General features: G+C 35.5%; 1 protein-coding gene across 3 annotated transcripts; it reads left to right on the top strand.

The window, feature by feature from the left end:
* The first annotated feature begins 6,298 nt into the window (after positions 1-6,298).
* Positions 6,299-21,026, top strand: LOC103717785 (armadillo repeat-containing protein 8). 3 transcript variants are annotated; one of them, XR_003387759.2, is made up of 10 exons: positions 6,299-6,789; positions 11,041-11,760; positions 13,871-13,966; positions 14,050-14,133; positions 19,066-19,300; positions 19,425-19,585; positions 19,812-19,934; positions 20,080-20,361; positions 20,457-20,702; positions 20,784-21,026. XR_003387759.2 is itself a non-coding variant. In XM_026808977.2 (9 exons), exons 1-9 carry the CDS (start codon positions 6,445-6,447, stop codon positions 20,517-20,519), a joined length of 2,109 nt encoding a protein of 702 aa, XP_026664778.1. In that variant the 5' UTR covers positions 6,299-6,444; the 3' UTR covers positions 20,520-21,026. The 3 variants fall into 3 exon arrangements, 2 of the variants coding, with proteins under 2 accessions (XP_026664778.1, XP_008804523.1); XM_026808977.2 differs by having other exon boundaries at positions 20,457-21,026; XM_008806301.4 differs by lacking the exon at positions 19,812-19,934 and having other exon boundaries at positions 6,301-6,789; positions 20,457-21,026.
* The last annotated feature ends 2,910 nt before the right edge of the window (positions 21,027-23,936 follow it).

The following is a 23,936-nucleotide window of genomic DNA, read 5'->3' as shown; positions in this document are numbered from 1 at the left end:
CAACTCCATCTTGACTCACGCACCGATTTTGCAAGTACTTGACTGCACTCAGTAACCTTTCGTCCCAAAATTAGAAATTCTGTTAGTCCGGTACCAAAGTACAGTGAGTTGCTTGCTAATCACTGTAGTGATCTCAGATCTGAAGGATACTTATATCCATATCCACTCGGAACATCTCTTGACAGTAGAGCGTTCCGGAATTGATCACGTTCAGTGAAATATACTCCTACACTTCACCTGTGTGACATATCAGTATCTCCACACTCCTTGGTTAAGAGGACAACCAACATATATGTCACACAACGACCTACTCTCGATAATGCTGTCGTCCTAGTAAGAGCATATCAATTGATCGCGAACATGTTTAAAGACTTGAAGATAAATCCTCTTTTATCATAAAATAAGTCCTAAGGACTTCATCATATAAGAGTTCATTTGAAGATATACAATGAAATGATGAATAATGCCAAATAATACTTTATTAATTTGTCAATTCATTTACAAAATTCAATCATCAACATACTGACGATTGACACTTAGGATACAATTCCCAACACTAACTTCTCTATCCTTTCCATTTAATAAGTCTAAAGATATCAATTTCCCTCTTTAAACAACAACTATAGTAAAACATGTTGGAGCAAAATATATTTTTACAAAACAATGGTTTGTTAAAAATAATTTATCCATATATCTTGGCAACCAAACAATACCTTATCAAGTATAAACACCTAGATATGTTTTAACATGTTATTACTTCCTAATTTTTCAATTTGAAGGATATATAACAAAATTAATATTATATATGTGTATATGTGCATGTATGTATGTATTCTTATTTATTTGTATGTATGCCTATAATAAAATAGGTAACTTATGCATGTTCAGGTCGGGTTCAAGTATGAAAACCTCAAACCCGGATCCAATCCGAAAGTTTCAATATTTTTTAAATGAGAATATTAAGGTCGATGTGTGGTAATGTAAGAAAAGATAGACTAAGAAATGAAGATATTTCTAAAAAGGTAGAGGTAGCACTAATTGAGAGCAAGTTGAGAGAAGGATAAGTTAAATGGTTTGGCTAAGGGATGCGTTACTATAAAGAAGTGATTTGACATATATAGAAAGAAAAAGAGGTAGAGGTAGATCAAGAATTACATGAGACGAATTAGTCAGGAAGAACTCAATATCCCAAGATCTTTGAGAAAGTAGAGTTCTAAACAAGGCAGAATAGAGGAAAATGATTTACCTAGCTAACCCCAACTAGTTTAGGACCAAGTCTTAGTTGAGTTGAGTTGAAATTTGAAGAACATACAGAAAGCTTTTCCCTCAATAGCTCCAACGACATTTTATGTACATCATGTTGACCACTCCTTGCAAAAGATGGGTCACAAAAAACCTCATTTCTTTTAGTGCATGTATTTAGGTTCACCACATCCTGACAACTTATAGGATCACCTAGATGGATGCCATGTGGAAAAACCTGATGAATGAAAAAGACTATAGATGGGTTACCACGTGATATTTGATAGGCTGAATGAAATTTATAAAGATATGGCCAAGGTAGGCTGAATGAACTTTATAAAGATATAGGGCCGAGCAGCATTAACTGGTAATATACTGAGTCCGAAGTCAACCTAGTTCAATGACCTGTGAGAATTGGACCTTCAGCTTAATAGCAAGAGTTGTGATGTAGCGAAGAATGTGAGCGGTTACCATAGTGAGTAAAGTGGAAATCATGGAAGAGAACTATTGGAACCATCAAAAGGATGTGGAGGCTAGGTCTGGACAGTTATGGGCAATAGAGATGGACCATTATTTGACCATTTAAAATGCATTATATAATACTAGAATATAATTCTTAAAAAAAAAAGAACATTGGCTAATCAAACATCCATCATTTATCTTTATTTATCTTCCTATATATCTTTATTTACCTTACTTTATCTTAGTTTACTTTTAACTTGTAGTTCTTAGCTTAGGTTCACACCTCCTTCTCCTTCGAAAAGGCGATGCTTTGATAGTAAAAGTTCTTAAAGCTTAAGATCGTAGGTTCAACACTACCATCATTTTCTCTTTTTGGTTTTAGAGACCAATGGCATGCCCGCAGAGTTGCACAATATGGCTAGCGATACCTGCACCCTTCAATCTGATCGATGGAAAAGGACGGCTAAAAATATTGATCTATCTAATTACTATATATGCTGAGAAAGCACTTTGAAATAAGCCTTACATGGCCGACCTCAAAGTTGCTATTTTAGTTCCTAAGAAAATAAAAAGATACATCTTTTATTATAATCCTATTTATTTTCCTATAACTACCAACACAATGCCTACAATACAAAAAAGCTTTGCATCCATTCAGTTTTGTGGCACTGCTCTTATAAAATAACAAAATATTTTCTTAAAAACCATGTCCATGCATGCACGTCCAAGGTGTATCACATGTGCAAGACTTTAGTTATGAAATATGATCTACCTACGGATAGTATTTGACTCTAAGGCTTCATGCGGATTGGGTAAGGGTTTCTTGGGGATAAAAAGAAGTTAAACCAAAGGGTATTATTTTATACCAGCATAAACGAGCACCCAAACTTTATTTTGTGTTTAGAAAAAATGGTTTTATGTGTATTTTGTGTTTAGGAAAAATGGTTTTTTGTGAAGTGATGATCGCAATTATCCTCTTTGTATGTTTGGATACTAATGGAAATAAGAAATGCTATTTGCACGTTTTTGGGATAAGTTGTTGGAAAAGGTGAATTTTTATTAAATCAAATAAATTTGCTCTTCCAATCCTCCCAATCCTATTCCACATAGTGTAGAAATTATGTTTGGATATTTTGAGGAAGCATGAGTATGCTTCTAACAATAGAATTAAATAACAAAATATATAATATCATAATATTACTATTATATTATGTATACATTAACATTTTATTATATATTGCAATAATGTAGATTATATAAAAAGTTAATATAGTAAGATATAAGATGATGCAATAAATTATTAAATAACATATTATTTTATTAGTATAATATAATATTATTTATTATTCCATGCTTAATATTAATATATCATGCATACAGTATAATATAATATAATAGTATTAAATGTTGTAAATTAAAGTATAGAGAAGTTTAACATAATATATACGGGTATTACATTTTACAATATGTAAATTATAGTAGTTAGGATGTAATTTAATATAATATAGTATTGTGTAATATGTTACAATAGTATTTTGATTTAAAATATATTATAATTTCTTGGTTGTTAAGACATTATATGGTACTTGTACATAGTAGTTGAGAAATGTTATTAGTATTTGATAGAAGATCGAGAATTATGTGAGGTTGCACTTGTACTTTACAGGTCTGTAGCATGATATAAAATCAACAGTAACACAAAAGACTTTAGACGTTCAGGTCCTTATGGTCGTTTGAATTTAACCAAATTTTCAAGGCTTTATGGTTTGTTGTCTATTGGAAGGCAAAAAATTAGCTAAGTCATGGAAGCTTGATCATATGCTCCAGAAGGTTGGACCACACATATTTTGGCCAAGTCCCAGAATTACAATCCTTTTGTTGGAGATTTGATAGGAATAATTGACTGAGTCACATAGTTTCTTGTAGGGTTGTAAAATGGTAGTATAAAATGTATGTGGTTAGAAAGTCTGTGTACCTAAACCTAGGCTTTAGTCACTATGGATCATTCTTGAAAATTTAGTGGTTGACCGCACCAATATGTGTACCTCCATATTGAAACCCATCAGCTCTAGTTGTCATCATTGCCTATCATTCCCTTTCTATTATTTGCAACAGTTGCCCACCCATTTAATATGGGCGGACCATGCTTTGCAGCCCATATCAACACACTAGATGTAACAACATAGGACATCACTCAAAAAATTAGCTGAAAGATATTATTTAAATTTTTTGTTTCTATATAAATGCCTAAGTTCTCTCTAGTATCCAACAAATATCATATTAAATATGCCCCAATGTGGTTCATCGCATTAGCTTAGCTATTGTAAATCTCCATCACAATTTGCATACAATTGACATGTTGCAATAACATAATAGAGAAAGATGCATGATATAATATAAGCTACACTACTTGTAAATGCATAAAGTAAGGGTTATTATGTCTCATACACATAGATATGGCTCTCAAAATTAATGAGTTAAATAATATTAAAGTACATCCTTAAGTCTAGAAATAATCCTAACACTCCATAACCTACAAGACAATATCAAGAGTTATCACATCTAGAAGACAATTTTTTTAGGAATAGGGTCATGACAAACACAATCAATACCAGTAGATCATTGTACCCAAAATCTTTTCGACGAATAACCGATGTAGGAATAGGATATGGAGATGCCTGCCTGCTGATTAGAAGAAAGGGCAATCTGCTTATATACAATGGACCTAGAAACTAGTGCTTGACTGCCTTGGCTAAGATATGGTACGGTCATCGAATCCAATGATAAAACCTGTTTGTTTTCATAAGATAGTTTGCTACTCGACGAGGAGGGAGCTTTGAAGCTCCCATGGCCTACACCTTCTATGTGCACAATCCGCACCAAAAAATGGCTTCCATGTAAAAATTAACCTTAATATAAATAATGGATACTAGTCAAATTCCTATTTCTTAGGTAAATTCCATAAATTGACCACAACTAAGAGCCACTATAGACCCCAAAATAAAGGCTAAAGACCTGAATAATATATAGCTAGCATTTTTGACTTATTACATAGCAATTAATTCATAGGTTATTGAAGTAGGGAATGAAAAAGGCACACGGCATTAGTTTGATTCTAGTTATATGAAATGTAAAATACTTCCTTGTTGGTAAAGTCCTATGTAAACTCTCTTTTTTTTAAAAAAAAATCAACAAAAACATAGGTGTGATAGTTGTCTAAATATCAAGCTAGCAGACAATCATTTTCGGCGATAGTTACTGTGCATCAACTATTGTGTTTGCAAGGATGAAGGTCGATTATGAATTTAGTACAAAACTGTTCCATTTGATTAGGGGACAATAAGAGTTATTAACTATAATAAAAAGGAGACAGAAGAAGAAAAAGGATAAAGAGGGTAATGAGCATAACGATGGCAACGATGTAACACTTTACAGCAAACAAAAAGACTTGAATATAACCACCCATAACGTGAAAGAAGTTCCCAGCAACGCAGATCCGCAGATCGATGTGAGCTCAGCAAATTTACAAATTCATGAAGTCAAATAATTTCTAGAAAGGGGAAGTACAAGGAACACATCCTTGAAAATTTCATTCAAACTCTTGCACAACAATTAAAATTGCATCACAAAAATTAAAGTCTCAAAACAAGATTTAAAATCAGATACATTCGATTGTTATATCAAACACTTATCTCATAAACAGTAAACACTATCATCCACACTTCAACTTACAAATTATAGGTGGCTTCATTGATATAATGCTTCAAATGCAGATGAAGTATTATCCCCGGCCAAAGTTATTGCCGAAATATAAGCTTCAGCTAAACATGTCAAAAATTCCTCCATGTCATAATGAAACAACCAAGCTCACAATCCATCATATTATCCACATGGCCAACTACAAAGAACTCTAGATTAAGCTTCGAAGCAATCGACAAAGCAAAGGACAATGAAAAATGAAAAATTATAGTCTATAACATCTGCACCATATGGTCGTACATCATGCCAATTATCTCTTTTTTTTCTATGGGCTCTATTCATCATACGCTTATCTCAGTGATTAGCCCACGGAAAAAAGACGAGCTGATTAGTGTGGTGCTGCTGTAGAGTATAATTTCTCATAAAAAATAACTCATAGGTGACATGAATCCATTGGGCAAGCCATGTTCCTTCTCCAAAAATAAATAAATAAATATAAATCATTGCATATAGCTGACAAGGTACCAAGGAGCAAGGGCAATATCGGTATTTTCTCCTCATTGAATTCGGGATAACAAATGCCCTTATCCTGGTTTATACGGGGTTTAATTTCACATCCAGGATACTATTTGTTATTTTGTTTGGAAGTTATTCCAGGGATAAAGCGGGATAAATCCCCTGCATGCCAGAACCAATCGAAGTTCATGGATCTGGGTCCAAATTGGGCAAGATCCAACCTTCTGATGGCCAAATGAGCCCCTGATCTCACCGTGTTTGAAAGCTTATCAGGCGTGATCCTCCTGCGGATACTCCATGGAGGACTGAGATGAATTAAAAAAAAAGAAAAAAATAGACCATTTTAGAGGCGGTACCCCTCCGAGTGGCAGGCGTGCTGATATTGAATAAAGCCCCCGAAAAACGGAAAAACGAAAAAAAAAAACCACCGTCGAACTCTTCTTGTTTACCAGCCTTTTCCCATCCCTCTCTAATTCGTTTGCGCCGGTCCCGGAGGTGCGTCTCGCTTTTTCCCGGCCGCCGGAGATGCCAGCGTCGGCGACGGCAAACCGGCCGGAGGAGCTGGTGGAGCGCCTCGGCGTGGGCGGCGCCGCCGCGGAGGGGGAGGCCCTGCTGAAGGCGCTGAGGGAGGTGAAGAACCAGATCATCGGAAACAAGACCAAGAAGCTCCTCTACCTCCACCTCGGCGCCGTCCCCAGGATCGTCTCCGTCCTTGCTTCCGCCGAGGGCGGCGGCGATGCCGCACTAATTGTCCAGGCGGCCGCCGCGATAGGCAGCTTTGCGTGTGGAGTGGAGGATGGAGTTCGGGCGGTTCTTGACGCCGATGCCGTTCCCCAACTCACCCGTATATTGTCCTACCCTGATGAGAAGGTAATTTTGATGGACACAATTTGCACGAATTTCTTTTGTTTCTGTTGTTGTCAACATGGTGCTTGATTTTTTATGCTTTAAACTAGGAAAATTGAGAGGAATTATATAATTCTGATGGAATTACCGATGGTTATTTTTAAATTAATTAATATTGTTTTAAATTGTCTTATTAGGAGATTATCGACGTGGAAAGATGCCTTTTTTGCAGTAATTTTAACTCAGTTTGATTCCCTACCGGTTGGGTTATGGAGCTGATGTAGGATAAGGTGGGTTTTGATGGAAGTTTGGCTGCAGCTTAATTTCAAGCATGACTATCAGGATTATACTTTGATATTCAACTGTGTTCATGCGAAGAATTGTTGTGTGAGGTGTAATTGTGACACATTAGTTAAGGGATTGGGGAGGAGAACAAATGCAGTTTGCTGGAAGAAAACTTTGATGTTTCTCCTTGCAGTTGTATCAGTTCTCTATATTCTGTTTTATTTTATTTGGGTCCAACACTGTTGAGTTCATAGCAGAGGAAATTGCAATCCGGTAGCATAAGGTGACTTTTCAGAACACAAGCCATACAAGCATGTATTGGACTGTACAGGATGAAATGGGATGTTAAGCAGGGCAATTCTTAATCTCTTGATAGGTTGCTGGCATTGCTGATGTTCTTTTGTCTTCTACTTAGGAGCATTCATTGAAAGTGTCAATTCCATATCCTTAATTCTAAAGGTTGCAATAGTAGTTTCATGTACTAGGTACACTCATGGCATTTTTGGTTCCTTATTTCTAACATTCTGTCTTCAGGATGGTGAAATACTTTTTTCCTGGATGATAATATATGAATAATGGATATAGCGTCGTCTAAGGATCAAGGGCTGTTGATATGGAACCGTGAACTGAACACTATTTACTGCAGATTGCTTCGTGAGAACCCAATGATTTTGAGAATTTAAGATGTAATCCGCACGTGCTACCGCAGAGATTTAGGTGGGATTTCACTTTTATTATTATGTACCATATACTAGTTGCGTACTTTGATAACTACTAATGATTTGTTAGGCTTAAGTGTAAACTAAACAACCTCTCGATAGGACACTTGCCCATAAAGTAATTAAAAGTGGCTACAAGAAAGGATTTGAATTTGAAGAATAGGAGCCATGTATAAGAGAATCAAAATGATCAGGTGATTGATGGGTTTCGGACAAAATGGAGCACTAATACCATCATCTTGGCAAGGAGCTCAACTGTAGAGCTGATGTATGGAAGGGAGCATTACTAGAGCTCTAAAGTGGAACAGTTGGGTTAGGAGCAGCATACAATGCCTTTTGGGTTGTCAAGTCTCAATGCAAACAATTGGAAGTTGCTCAAGGGTTATAGTGGTTATAGAGGAAAATATGTTGCTACAATGTTCTATGAGAAGGAGAAGCTTAGCTAAGCATAGAGTAATAAGGTATCCCTAAAGGGCTGTTTGGTTCCTCGTGAATTTTATGGAAATGGATAATCATAAATCTGATTTTATACAAAAACAGGAGACCTATTCTCAAAAAAAGTCATTCTAGAAAGCAACCAAAAAAGTGTTTTCATAAAACTCATGTACGTTAGGTCTTGTGTAAATCCATTTGAGCAGACTATGGCAACAAATTAACCCCTCTAAGGAGTGCCTTAGTATGCACAAATGCTGAATAAAAAGAAAAAAGCCGGTAATTGTTGTTCTTATGCATGGAGCTAAATCTGTTACACAGTTGCTGAATTCATGAATTAACATCAATCATTAAATGCATGAGACAGACCTTATTAAAGCGTAAATAATCATTGAATAAACATAATTAGAAAACCACCATGGAAGATGTGGTGTCATTTCCCTAATTGTTATAGTAGAACAATCAAAACAAGCCACAAACTTTGTTCAGTGAATGGAGGAACAACCAAGCATTTTAGCTGACATACGGTTAAAGTGAATAAGACTCAAAACAGTTGGATAAAATATATGGAAGATCAGAAATGGATATAAGACCTAGTTTATGGTCCCAAAAATTAAGAATCAGAAAAGTGCAGTAAAACTGCATGTTGTGAGATCCAACAACCTATAAGAACATATAGAAAATTAAGTGGCTTATAAAAACATATGATTGATTTAGTTAGCCATTGCGACTAGATCAAGGTGTGATGAGTTCATGGTAAGAGATGGGCAACAATTTATAGGTTATCAAATGGATTTGAAATAGAGAACATGTAAAGGTGAAATTATTAGGATAGAGTTATTTGAGGTTATGCTGTCAAAAGTCCTAATGTCCTATAATATAATATTCAAGAGGGGAGCAATGCTGTTAGGATGGATGGAGGCATTTAAGGATATAGCGTGAGTAGCCCAGTAGTGTAGCTCTTAGAAAGGGGCAAGAAGTACCTTGGACAACAGATATGACTGATGGAGTGCAATTGGAGTCTCTACAGAGGCAAGATTTGTTGAAGCCTCTCAATTGGTAGATACAATGTATTGGATTTTGGAGATGTTGCTGAATGAAGGATGTGCATTGAACAGTAATATAGCTTCCTTAGCCTTTTTGTCATGCTTTTCAAGACAGCTTGTTTACAGATGGTTGGGTTGTTGAGAGTATTGTATCACTAAAATCCCAAAGGATAAAAGAGATCAAGAGCTTTGAAAGAGCGATGCATCTTGAAAATTAGTGCAATTAAGAACACTTTTCTGTTTCTATTTTGTATCTTTTGAAATTATTCTAAGTCCCATGATTTTCAGTGCTAGGAAAATATCCTAGATTGACTTTCCTTTTTAGTTTTCTTTTATTTCTAGGAAAAATGTTACCGCAGGTCTAGGGTCTATACAGGCTAGGATCCTCATGGAATTAAGGAAAGATGTGGATCATAGTGGTAGCATATGGTGCCTTTTAAAAGTTCAGCATTTGTTGGATTTAAAGTTCTGAATCAAATTTTTTATTTCTTTAATTATATAAATGTGAAATATTTCATGTAATGAATTTCTTCTTAATTGTAAACTTAACTAAAAGCCCTATACTCTGTGTTATCCCTTCTCTTTCTAAACACTGATTTTAAATCATGTAGATTTCATGCATTTAATATGACAAACAGATCCTTTTTTTTTGTACATCAATTTCATGACATCAAGGCTCATTTGAAGTTATGCCGCAGAGGTTGCAAGAAGAAAATTCTAACCTCTAAGGTCTCTTGCAGAAGAAGACATCCAGTGCTTTTATGCAATACTTTTCAGATCGTGACTTTTAAGAAACAGTCATCTCATACAGTAGGGGAAGTTCTGATGAAGACAGTCAGATGAATGAAAGGGTCTAACAGTTAAGATCCAATCTACTGTAATTGCCAATCAGGCATTTCTGAAAAGGCAGATTGAACATAGGGTCTAACAGCTGATTGAACACAACAATAACATGATCAAAGAACATAAAGAATGAATAATTTAATTGTTGATGGGCTTAGTGTAATGGACATCATGATATCCTAGGGACTCATTATGGAGCATTTGATGTATGTCAGCATGACTTTTATACAAGATTTCATACTGGAAGTGAAACTAGAGTATCAGATGGAGCTAAAGTAATTGTTTATATTTCGAATGGACATCATAATATCTTTGGGATTCAACTATGGAGCATTTGATATATGTCAAGATGACCTTGAGATGAGATCACATAGTGGGAGTGAAACTAGAGTATTAGTTGGAGCTACATATAATTATTTACACTTTTTCAAACTTGTAGATTTAAAGTTTATATCTGTAGCTATTTTTAGAGATGTTGTAAAGAGGAAAATTTGTTCCTTATGAGTAAATCTCCAGGTCCATTTCTTTAGGAAAAATATGTTTGATTGCTTTCTATCCAATAAAGGGGAAATTCCACCAATGCTTGGTACTTAAGAGGGAGGGGGCAAATTCAGCGACAAATGAGAGCTTATGACACAAGAAATACAAGGGGGTTAATCAACGAGGGGAAGAGATTGAGATAGAGGAGAAGCTAAGTAAGAGAAGGGAGATAACAAGCGGAATCCACCACTAAACCCATTGTGAATGTGGAGATTTAATGTTTGTAGATGAATGTATTAAATTTTCATGTTCAATTGCATTTGTTACATCCAGCATGATGATTTGAAATTATTCTGTGTGGGTGAACTGGTAATTATTGATGATAATCATAAAAAGTAACAGTTATGTCAGTTTTCTAGTATTTATGGGAAATTTCTTTGTCTATCTTGGTTGATTTTGTTTGTTTACAGGTTGTGGATGCAGGAGCACGGTCACTTAGAATGATATTCCAGTCAAAGTTGACACCAAAATATGATGTACTTCAAGAGAAAAACATGAAATTTCTTCTATCACTTTTATACAGAGAGAATGAAAATGTGACTGAACTTGCAGCAAGTATTATAGCACACTCTTGTGAAAGACATGAAGAGCAGAAGGCACTCTGCGATGCTGGTGTTTTGCAGAGGCTTGTTAAATTACTTGGGGGACCTCTAAATCAAAGGGATGCTTGTTTAGAATCTATAGAAGCAATTGTCAGGAATAACTCTGAAGTTGCTCAAAAATTTGCATGTATCGACAACGGGAAAGCTTTGAGTTCTTTGATTGAGTTAATACAGGACAGGTATCCTAGGACAAGATTGCTTGCCTGTATATGCTTGATTGCTATCAGGCATGCTTCTCCTTGTTATGTGCAAGAGATGCAAATCAAAACTAAACTAATACTAATATTAATCGAGCTCCTTGAAGAACCTGGTAAAGCAGGGGATGAGGCTCCATTTGCATTGACAAATCTAATAATGGATGAGGAGGAGTTACATAAGCAGGCCATTTCTATTAATGCAGTTGAGAAGCTCTGCAATTTCTTTTATAAGGGTCCAATAGAGGCTAGGCGTCTCCAGGGAATATTGCTTGCACTAGCTGAGCTTTGCTCAAAATTGGAAAAGTGTAGATCTCAGCTTATATCTCTGCAGGTTTGTTGCTTCACTGGAGAACTAGATTGAGAGTGATTAGTACATACATGTTCAACCCATTTCTGATAATTATCATTTACTTTTTTATTCTTAAGTTGTTAAGTTATACTGTATCATTCATGTATATTACATATTCAACTATACCTGTGCACATACAACTGTGAAAAATGACCAAGGAGACAAACATATGACTTACTCATGCCTAAGTAGGTCCAAGGACAATTGTTGCAATTAGTTGATTCACATTTAGGTTTTCTTTGGAAACTGGTGAAGATTGTATCTTTTGAGATGATCTTTAACATATAGCCATTGGCCTAGAGAAAAATGACTACACGTAGGTTTATTTGGTGCTTCTAAGACCATCCATTATTCATAGCTATTTTATAACTATCATCCCTATGTTGGTTCTTTACTAGGTGAGTATGATGTTTTCCATATTATCCACCTCTCTTTTATTGCTGATTCCATCTGTAAGAAGTTTGTTGCTCAGAAACTTTAAGCCACCTGATAATTGTATAACACCTGGAACTCGACTCCTGGTGATCGATAATGGTTGCAATATATTGTCTTCTTCATGCCTCGGCTTACTTGACAGCATATCTTATGTGCTTGTAACTCTTACAATATCTGCCTTCATTTTGCTGACATCAAATAAGCCAGATGAGAATTATTAACAAAGTAAATGGGAAGTATATGAGCCATCACTCTGTTCCATTGGCCTTAGTCCTATTGACTACACACAAAGATGCATATATTTCCAATTAGTTATTTGAGACTTGAGTGCTTTACCATTTTGGACTCAATTGTCAAGATCAGGTATCTCTAAGACAGGTTGAGTATATTAGCAATATCAGCTTTTAAAAGAGAATATGTATACGCTTGGTACACCGTGTACCATACCAGACGGTACGGGGTGTACCGTACCGTACCAATTGGGTTTTGGTAAATGGTACGGAGGACGTAATGATACTCGGTATGCTGAACTGGCCCGGTACTATACTGTACCAATATAGTGATAGCGTGGCACCGGTATAAGGCTCGAAACCAAGATGGCATATTATACATGGATTAACATTGCCCTGTGAAGGAACAGTGGTATTTAAGTTTTGATCCAAAGAGGAAGATGCTACATGATTTTTTTTCTAGACACTTGGGTTGTTTCTCACTTGTATCTTAAAAAATCCTGAACTGAAAAATGAATTATTTATACCTGTCCATTTTTCCTGTGTAGTCTGCCATGTCCCTTTCAGCATGCATGTATGAAAATGCAGCAAGCCCGTTTCTAATCTATACTGATATTGATAGAAATACCTGTTCTGTTTCCATGTAGTTCTGTCCAATAAACCTGATAAATTTCTCTGCAACCTTTGCATGATTGATACCAAGTCCTGTCTATTTCTGTGAAGTTTGAGGTTCAAACAATATTGAATCTAATCAAGTTTTCATACAACTCATTCTGATGTAGACAGGTATGACCTGTCGACATCATTCAACTGTTGAACTAGTTGGCACCATTGGTCAGTACTTTCAAGGCTTTATACAGCCTTACCGTGCCTCAATAGCATATTTTTTTTCTTTCTCATTCTTTTTAAAAAATATGTATTAGAGTCCTAGAATTCTACTGATGTCCCATATGCTGTCACTTTTGTGGACCTTGTAGAATGACTGTGATGGGGGCCTGGATCCCACCTCACCAGCCATTCTATGAAATTAATTTTTTCCCTGAACAGACTTGTATCTTTGGAACTCATAATTCATTTGCATTATCAAATTGCTGTCATGCAGGTAAATGATGATCAATCATCATGTAAATTTCTTCTCTTCTGCTTGAACATGCCTGCTGAAAATACATGGTTCTTTTTACATATCACACAATGATTGATTTTATTTATGTCGGGAGATACTGGTGCGAACTTTCCTTGCATTTGGATTTTAGTAATACACCTCCCTGACTCTTTTTTCATGAAATTTAAAACCTTATAATAACAGGCATGCTATATCTAAACGTACCCAGCTTAGGTTAATCTGCATCAGCACAATTTTGCAGACTGATCCTTGCTTATGATGTCTTTGCATGCATTTATTCGCTGACTAAAGTATGATCTTACAGGTGTTAAACTTTATTGTCGATGCACTAAAGCATGATTGCACTGATGTTCGTACTGCAGCATGCAGCTGTATAAGGAACATTTCACGATCACTGAAGGTTTGAAACCTGTAGAATTTTGTTTTGTTGTTTTTAATTTCTGTTAAATGTTTTAGGGTCTCTATTGATAGGCTGGGATTTAGAATCTGAGTGCAGGCCATCTTTCCAGTGAAACTGTTGTTGTTCCTTTGGTCCAGCTTTTGCACGACGAATCTAGTTCTGTACAGGTATGCATATAATTGTTAATGAGTTTCTTTTTGAAATAGCTGCCCTATGTTTTAGCAGGTCATTATTAACTCTCCTTTGTTTAGCCTAGTCATCATCTTAACTTATGCAGGTGATGTGGTCAGTGGCTATGAGAAATTCTATACATTTATGTATGTTAAATCTTTTAAAAGAAAATACCGTTTTTTGCTGGAAAAGCTCTCTATATGATATGAGCCTTCGTTTAGCCAGGAAAATCTGTCGGTTCAAGTTGATTATCATTCTATCATAGTCCATATATTGCAGCCTTGTCCTGATTGAGAGTTTAGCAAGTGTTGTACACTGTGATTAGCTTTCTAAACTTATGGAAGTCAGCTTCCAGTCTATATAAATGTGACTGCAAACTCTCTAATTTGTGGAGTAGCATTTTATGAATGGTTTTGATTCCATTAATGAAGATTATTTGCAGTCAATTTGATAAATATACATCCCATTTTAGTTCATATACTTTTTTGTAGATATTCACTGAAGATTGAATGTGGAGTATATTAAATATATTCTTGAGGGAAGTTGGCTCATGATACTTTTTTTTTTTCTGCTATGGAGTTGGCTCATGATATGGGATTCACAACCTTGTGGATGTTGGGTAAAAGAAGTTTGGTAATAATAGTAGAGATTGGATTGGGATATTATTAGGTATGGTTCTCATTCACATAGTTTTCCATGCTTGGCTCTCAGATTAGGGGAAAGAAAAAGTGAAACCATGATGTGAAAAGTTTTGTGTCAGCCACATGTGGTGGCGTGGTCTCAAGACATGCTGAGCATATGATTTGATGACATTCATAGCTAAACTCTAATTTTTGCTTGTGAGAGGAAGTATTTGGATGGCTTGGATCTACTAGATATTTTTTTTGTATTGTCTACATAATTATTACACTTTTGCTTTTGATTGGCACACTGTTCTTGTTTCTCTATTAAAAGAGCACAAGAAGTTAATCATCATCTTTCTACTTAGAGCCCAAAATGTTCAAGTAAAAATGTTCAAGGTGTTTTAGGCCCTTATTCTACTGCATGGAGCAAGGTCTACCGAACCAACCGGTTCGGGGCATATCGAACAGACTGGTTGGCTACTAGCACAGTTCGACATATCTATTCAGTTGTCTCCTCTTTGAGCTAGCAATCCTCGCCCTCTCAAGTTTGTTTCACGGCCTCACCTCCCCTCATAGTTTGCGACTCTAGCTTCCCCCCACCAACATCATCGGTATGCGTCCCTCCCCCTTCTCCGTCTCTCTCGCAGGGTCAGGGTTAGGATTTTTCTCTCTCTCTTTCTCTCTCCCTCCCTTCCTCTCTCTCTCCCTTATTCTCTCTCTCCCTTCCTCTCCAACTCTCTCAATGTCAGTATGTCCCAAAGTGGCATGGAATGGACTTGTACTGTCTTGAACCAGTCGTTGGCTGGTACATCTCTGGTACTAGTTTGGCGGACCTTGGTATAGATTTCTTATTAGAGTCTATCTTGGCTATTGAAACGTGAATGGTTCAGATCTTATCATACATTAATTATGTAGTTTGAAGTGGTTTCTTTCCCGTCTCCCTTTGTTTCTCTATTTCCCCCTGTTACCTTATTTTCTCCTCTCTATTCTTTTGTTATCTCTTTTCTTTCCTCCTCTAATCTTCTCGTTCACAATTTCACTTGCAGTTTTCTATATTGCTGTTTGAAATTTGATTTTGGATCAATATTGAATAATCCTTTTCCTAACACAAAACCCTACACATTGTATTTTTAGGAAGACCTAGAAAACTAACATATATCCTTCAATCAGTAGAAAATTGTTCTTTTCTACCTTGTTTTCCTAAATTTTTCAGCCCTTTTAATTGAGCAATGCAAAAGCTAGGCACTCCCAAGTAGGCTTGCAATAATTTGATGTTAGAGCCAAACATTCTACTTTGTTATTTGCTCTTTTTCCTATCCTTCTTTCTTTGATTCCTTTCTCTTCTTTCCACTATGATAATTAATGTTGATCTTAGTTCTAGATTGATGCTTTGATCTAAGATAACTTAGCATTTGTTATAACTTGTACTACTTTCTTAGAGTCTTTTGTGGTAAACTTGGTTTAAATAATGGTTGCCATGGAAGCTAGGTTTGATGCTTTTGTTTCTAGGAGGCACAATATTGGTGTTCAAAGATAAATAAAAGTAGGATATTCGACTTCAGGCTGAATATTTCTCAAATATAAACTTAAATCTCTCTACCTCAAGTTCGGATACATATATTTAAGGGTGCATATGGGTCAAATTGGTTTAGGTTAGAAGCTAAATTGGGACCCCGACCCAATCCCAATTGGTTCTTGATTTTTGGAACTGGGACCAAATCGATGAATGTGAACCAACCTAACTAAACACAATCAATATTGGGTTGGTTCTTGGGTCAATGTTTTTCCTTTAAAAAAGAAATAAAGCATTGATTTATTAAAAAACATATTATCCATCACATTAACCATAAATTTATCTTCTAAATGCCAAAAAGTTAAGAGAGAACCGACAAAATTATTTTGTAAAAGAGGAGAAAAGAGAGTGGTCATCATCCAAATGTTTAATACAAGCATAAGCAAATGTTAATTAAACATAATACAATATATATATCTCTTATACAAATACATACATATACACGCACACACATATGTGTGTGTATATAATACATGTATGGATTGGTTTGAGTTGGGTTAGGTTACCCAACCCCTAAACTAGATCCGAACCAATCCAATTGGGTTTCAAAAAATTAGAACCGAAATCAATCCAAACCAAATGGACCCCTCAACATTGGTTCAGTTTGCTTCTCTGTTTGACCCAAACCCATGTGCACCCCTACATATGCTAGATGCACAAAAGAATGCAGCTGTGGATCATGGAGTGAAGTAAATGACAACCAAAATGATATAGGTGTTGTAGGTCGTTGTAGTATAGTGTTGAGTATTCCGCCTTCTACGCTTGCGACCCAGGTTTAAGCCCTAGAAATGGCATTTATGTCTTTTTTACATGGGATGAAGTAATAAGGAAGAACTTGATATCTCAATATCTTTTAGAAAGTATAGCCCTAAAGCGAGTAGATTGGAGCAAAAGGATTCATGTAGCCGACCCAATTAGTTTGGGATTAAGACTTAGTTGAGTTGAGTTGTATAGGTACCAATCGTCTTATCCTTTGTGTCTAAATGTAAGCGTGTGGTTTAGAATAGAATGAGAAGCTTAATTGATGTGCCTCCTTTCTTCTTTGTCGGTTGAAATATGATTGAAGCAGAACCTGGAAATTGATTTTGTTCTTTTTTGTATCCGACATTTTACTAGCATCACTTGTCTCCAAGTGCACTTAGAAATGCTTGGGTGCCTAATTACTTATGCATACAATGTTTAATTACTCCATGCCCTAATTCCCATGCATCTTTCTTTACCTGTCCATTGTTATCGAATCTTATGATCCATGATCAAGATTGCATAGCCCTAAGCAATCTGAATCTTATCCATGGGTTGGGATTTGTCATAAAATTTTAAATCATATAATGAATCATACAATCCTTTAAATCACAGGATCCAAGTTCATCATGTTATTTGTATATTAAATTATGTAGCAGTTCATTTTCCATTTTATATAATTCACTCTTGGCTAAATGGCTTTTAAAGTTGTTTATTATCCCCAATAAGCCTCAAGCACATAAAGTTAGCAAGTCCATTAGCCATGCGGGTTTTTAACCTATAGAAAGTGAAAAAAAGGAGTTAATGGAGTTGAAGCAAGAGGCAAGTTTTTATATTTTTACAGCCACTTCTTAAAACCTTATCATTTTCTCCTAAATTGTTCTATTTAGGATAATTGTGTTGATAGGTAGAACATAATTATGTTGAATGATGGACATAACGTTGTTTTCATGGGATATGCTTTATTTGGCTTATGATGGTGGAAAGTAGAGCTCATATATCTTGGGCTTTTCATCTTTGACATTATATTGACTTATTTTATCAAGTTTCACAATTTTATGTTTTTACAAAATATTTGAAAGAACTAGGAAAAAATCTTAACATATGTGACTTGATCCACAATCTGGTCTGATCTAACACCCTCTATGTTTCACGACTCAGTATTATCTTCATAACATTGGACCCGCCAGCCACCACCCGTGCCTGTTAGGCCTCTTCCTTCATGCCCTACGACACTCATCCTGATCTGATCTCAAACCCTTATTAGAGCCTCAGCTCGTTATTGTTCATTTGGGGAGAAAAAGATGCATGTTTGGGGGAAAAAAGGGTCAGCTCAAGAATCACCCTTTCATGGTCCAAGTGCATCTGTGGTTAAAGAATTTGAGGGAATGATAACTAAGAATGTACAAGTCTAAGCAACAAACTGTCCTGCTAAGGAAACAAATGAGATCAAGGACAAACTACATCTTTTGAATAAAGATGGTATGGAAGTTTTACAGTTTATAGTCAAATAAGAAAGAGAAAAACAAGTTACATAGGTCAAAGAATGTACAGATGTCGCATTAGGAGTTAAATTTCATCATGCATGAAGGAAAAATCTGAATTTCTCTCTTCCATTGGCTTTTTGGCTACATCTTCATGTTTAGTTCATTTTTTAAAAAATTTCCTGTTGTGATTATTTTGTTTTATGAGAATCAAATACAAATTTGTTGGTCTGTGGCAGTTCCCTACTGATATTGTTATTCAAATTTTCAATGTTCTGAGCATTATTGTGCTAATAATTTAAATATCCAAAACTGTTCATAGCATGTTGATATTCTGGCATCCTTACTGAAGGATCCTAGTCCACATGACGTATCTAGAACTGGACATCACCAAATAGCTCTGGAGTCTACTGCTGTTGATTACTGCTTTTAGTTGGTAGGTCAAAATTTTGTAGTGACAGTATATAAGAGATTGAATGATTTTCTTTGGTAATATTTTTGTTATAGGTTGCTGCGCTTGGTGCTATCTGCAATGTGGCTGTCAACTTTGCAACTCGAAAGTCTGTTTTTATTCAATGTGGAGGTGTTTCACAGCTTGTTCAACTAGCCAAGTCCATGGATTCAACACTCAGACTGAAATCTGTATGGGCTCTGAGGAACCTGATGTTCCTTGCAGACAGAAAAGATAAAGAATGTGTTCTTATGGAGCTAACAGTATCCAATCTGGCTAGCCTAATATGTGGTAATTCTATGTTCTTTTTGACCCTACTTCATAATAATATTTTAGACATTAGAAGACATAATTCATAATATAAAATGATATATTAAACAGTAGAATAAACAGTTAATGATATAAAATGCTGCAGATTCTGAACATCCTATTCAAGAGCAGGCCTTGACGCTGGTTAGCAATCTCATTGATGGATGTGGAGACACTTTTGAGCATGCTTTTGCAGAAGATAGTGCCATTATAAATGCTCTCACTAGAATATTACATAGTGCTTCCTCTCCAGGAGTATGCATGCAGGTCAGTCTTTTGCTCATGTCTAATTACAAAATTCTTCAGTCAACTTCTAGCTTTAATGTGGGTATTCTTATGATAAATGAGACTATTATCAAGATATCAAAAGGGAAATGTTCATTTCATAGCTAGGTTGCATATTCAATATATGGGTGACATAAGATTAAAATGAGCCTGAAAATAGGCCAAAATTATCTTACATTACAGTTCTACTTGTCTATGGATTGGGCAGGCTTGCAACCAAGAAGCAGAATCTACTAATACTTTAGTACAGGTCTTGCACCTGTTTGCAATGCATAGCCTCAGAGATCTGATCAGAACTTTTTATAGGTGCATAGAAATGCTACCAATAAAAGTAATTGTCTTCCAATCCATATCTTGTTTATTAAAAGGCCACAGTATGATAGCATTGAACAATCTATATGAATCTTCCAAAGTATGGAGATAATTATTGTTGTTGCTTCTGTCATTCTTTATGACCTGTTAAACTTTTTTCTCAGGGAATGTTTTTGCTTGCTAATATTGCGGCTGGGAATGAGTTTCATAAGGAGGTGGTGTTGAATTGTCTTGTTCCACCGCAACCAAATGGGAACAACCCCTCGTTCATTATTAAGTTTTTGCAGAGCAAGGAAAATTTACTAAGAGTGGCTTCTGTGTGGTGCATAGTTAACCTAACCTATCGAGATGGTTTATGCTCATCTACTAGGGTTGCAAGACTCCGAGATGCTGGGATAATATCTCAAATAAAAACTATGGTCAATGATCCCTGCTTGGATTGCAAGGTTTTGTATCTGTAGCATCCGAATGCAAGCTTCTTTTCATCTTAGATTTACAGGTGTTACTGTTGATCTTAACTTTTAATGGCCTTTTCTTGCAGCTTCGAGTCAGAATGGCTCTTGAGCAGTGTATGGATTTTGAGAACAGTGAGCACGTCCATTAATCTCAGCTTTTTGTTGTATAGTTTGACAGTTCTTTTGAAAGAATGGAATGGATTAATGCTTTGTCTCTTTGGAGGACCATCTCGGTTCCGGTCAAAGGAATTTAATGCTTTCAAAGCCAAAAGCTGAGAAAAACTTGGATGGTAGATGCTGGTTTTGATCAAGGGGACTTTCAAGGGGCTTAGGTGAGTTCTATGAGCTCCATGTAACATGTTATATTTGTTCTTTAAAATATTTTGTTTTCATATGCTTGATCCAAACTACAGAATTTTCTGGGGAGCTGCTGTTATAGCCTTGAGATGCAATGTCCATCCTCCTTGTAGTCCATTCCTACTGTAATTGTGTTGGTGCAGGAACCATGTGTGCCTGTAAGTGATAACTCGCTTCCAAAGAGAGCGCTACAACTTCTGGAAATTTGTGTTTGGTCGAGTGAACTGATTTTCGTATTGCCCTACAAACTGATTTTTGTTTCCCTATAAAGTCGGCAGAGAGCCTACCAATTTTGTGTAGCATTTTGAGCAAACTGGTTTTTGTGGCCCTCCATGAAGTCCATGCAACGCATGTACATACACATGTACGTACTTACACGTGTATACACACACGTGCACTTGCACGTACGTGTACGCTGCACGTGCACACGCACGTACGTGTACGTCTGCATGTGCACACGTATGTACGTGCATGTATGTAAAAACTATACTCATCATCTAATGAGTCATTGCAGGTTAATCCACAGTGAATTCCCTGCATGATTTTCTAAAATATCTTGCCAACTTGCAAATTTTCCCTTTTTAGACTGAGGCACCCGCATATCATTGTATGATGGTAGCTCCAATAGGTGTAAGCCTTATTTCGTTGTACCAAATATGAACTTCCCTCGGACAGCTGGAGATAAGTCTGGGATTTTTTTGAGAAAAAGGATAAAAATTGGGAGAAACAAAATTTTAGGGCAAATTTTGTTTGGCATGACTATATTTAGTAGAGTTTTTATCTATACAATTTTGGACAGTAAAATTTTTGCTAGTAGGGTTTTTTTTTAAAAAAGCTGTTTATTATTTGGTAAGTATATTTTTATCAAACTTTAATAATTATTTGCTAACCAAGCTGAAAGAGTGCTTTAATATTACATAATGCTTTTAATTATCTAACTTTTTGTACTATAAAAAATTGTTATTATAGAGTATTTTTAATTCATAAATTATTTAGCCTAGTACTTAATCTAAATAATATAATAGATAATGTAATTTTTAAATTTTTTATAATAATAATATTTTTTAATAATGTTATATTATAATAATATTATGATAGTATAATTAATATGATATTATTATAATATAATTAACATGATATGATTATTATACTATATTAATAAAATGGCAACAATATAATATTACTATAATATAATATTATATTGTATACTTATTATATTATATTATATTGTATTGCATTGTATGATAAAATATTATTAACTTGTAAATTATTTTTAAATTATTTTTTAGGACTCGAATCTGGGTCTCTTTTTTTTTCACTCATTTTAAATAGAGTTTTTACTCGAAAGCTCTAAATTGGAACTTTTTCATAATAGATATCTTTAATTTTTGAAAATAATTATTTCAAAATTCTTATCAAATACTTTAAAATTATCAAGAGGAGCTTCTGACATCGAGAAATACCTTTTAGCCTTCCAAAAATAATGCTGAACCATGCCCATGTTTATTCTTCTTTAAAATGCAAGATAGCTCATCTGTCTCCATCCACTTGAGCCTACAATGCCGATTCAAGAATTAGTGCAAAGCTAGTCAAACTTGAATAGAGTTTTTTTCTTGGGAAAACTAACACCTGACCGCTAAACTAAAGGAGTACTTTACCAAGTAAGCTACGCAACCGTCTTTACCCGCCTCATCCCTCCATAGTCTGGGCTATAATTTTTAATTCCTAATGACCAAAGCTATAATACTCGGTCCAACAATAATAATTTTTATAACTCCAAATTCCTACCCACTTTCTCTAATTCTAAAAGAACTAGTATACCCCCTTCTACTTTATTTCATCTTTTTCTTCCATATCTTTTTCAATCTTTCCAACTCAACCCATCTGCCACACGTATTGCTAAATAAATATAAAAAGAAAATGCATCATTCATCCAAGTTTCTACACGAGGGTAGATCATCCGTCCGTTTTCTCCAGCAAAGACAACTTCCATCTATTTTTTTTTCTTCTTGTTTTTCTACTTTTCCTGTCCCATTTTGTTTACACACCAACGGATTGATAACTTACATTTTTCGTGGGCTCAAGCTATCACTTTCAATTCTAGCCATGTGATTATCTGTGTTAGAGTTCCATTACTGTAATGGTTTTGGATTCAAATTAGGAGAACTCAACAATGCTGGTACCCGATCGAGGTGTTGATAGAACGATGGGTAGATATTTGATTATGAAGGATATAGGATTCATCGATGAGGTTGAGTTCAACGGTTCTCAAATCTCTTCTCAGTTAGAGGGTAGGAATTGAAATAGGGGGAAATGCTTTGTTGGAGTCAAACTGGAAGGAGGTGAAAATATAATAGGTTGCTTTCTGTTGCCACCAAAATCCGGCTTGACAGAGTTGAATGAACTAGGGCACGATAATTTGGTTGGCTTGGTTAGTCTTTTTGGATGGTCTGCTCGAACAAGAAGGTCAGATTGAAGTACAAAATCTGACCTACAAACAAAAAGTAAAAAATCCATCTCTCCTATTACCATCATCACCTTCTCCTATGATCGCGACGCCCATACCATCATAAGTGATATCTTGCCAAAGAATAATAAATTTGCAAAAGAAATTCTGATCACTTGGCAATGGTCATCACAAGCGACCCCAACAAATTCAAGAAGTTCTTTAGTCTCCATTGACATGGAGGTGGAGATTGGTAAAAGAGAAATGGAAAGAAATGCAGTTAAGAAATGGCGAGAAAGGGAAAAGATCCAACATTGACGAGAAATTTCATTCCTTCCTGCATGTTGTATGACTTGCAATGGAAGACAATGGAAAACCATTAGCTGGTGGGAAGAAATACATTTATGTGCTTTCCTTTACAATGCAAGAAAAGATGAGTGGATAATAAGTCTCCTTGTGACTACAAAATCTCCCGATTTCAACTACCAAGTCAACGTTATAGCTGCCCTTATTATCATGTATGTTTTATAAGTAATTGAATCAGACAGGATGGTCATATCCTCTTGGCACACCCTTATTATGTCTTTATAAATAGTTATTTACATTTTCGACATGGACATGAAATCTTTCCATTCATATTAGATTTCTCAAAAGTAAATTTAATGAAATTTTGAACTCCATTTAAATATTCTTTGCTAGATCTCGATTTATTTATCTAACTTTTGTCCATTTTATTAGAATACTGATTGAACTGCAACTTACC

The sequence above is a fragment of the Phoenix dactylifera genome, chromosome 6, assembly GCF_009389715.1.
Source record: "Phoenix dactylifera cultivar Barhee BC4 chromosome 6, palm_55x_up_171113_PBpolish2nd_filt_p, whole genome shotgun sequence".
Taxonomy (NCBI): Eukaryota; Viridiplantae; Streptophyta; class Magnoliopsida; order Arecales; family Arecaceae; genus Phoenix; species Phoenix dactylifera.
The sequence above is the reverse complement of the archived record's forward strand: the minus strand, read 5'-3'. Positions and strand labels throughout refer to the sequence as shown.

What these genes read in the sequence shown, in the direction of transcription:
- LOC103717785 (XM_026808977.2), top strand. Translation starts at nt 6,445, where the DNA reads ATGCCAGCGTCGGCGACGGCAAACCGGCCGGAGGAGCTGGTGGAGCGC. An exon ending in CTCAGCTTATATCTCTGCAG is followed by an intron (nt 11,761 to 13,870) that starts GTTTGTTGCTTC and finishes ATGATCTTACAG; the next exon opens with GTGTTAAACTTTATTGTCGA. An exon ending in ACATTTCACGATCACTGAAG is followed by an intron (nt 13,967 to 14,049) that starts GTTTGAAACCTG and finishes GCTGGGATTTAG; the next exon opens with AATCTGAGTGCAGGCCATCT.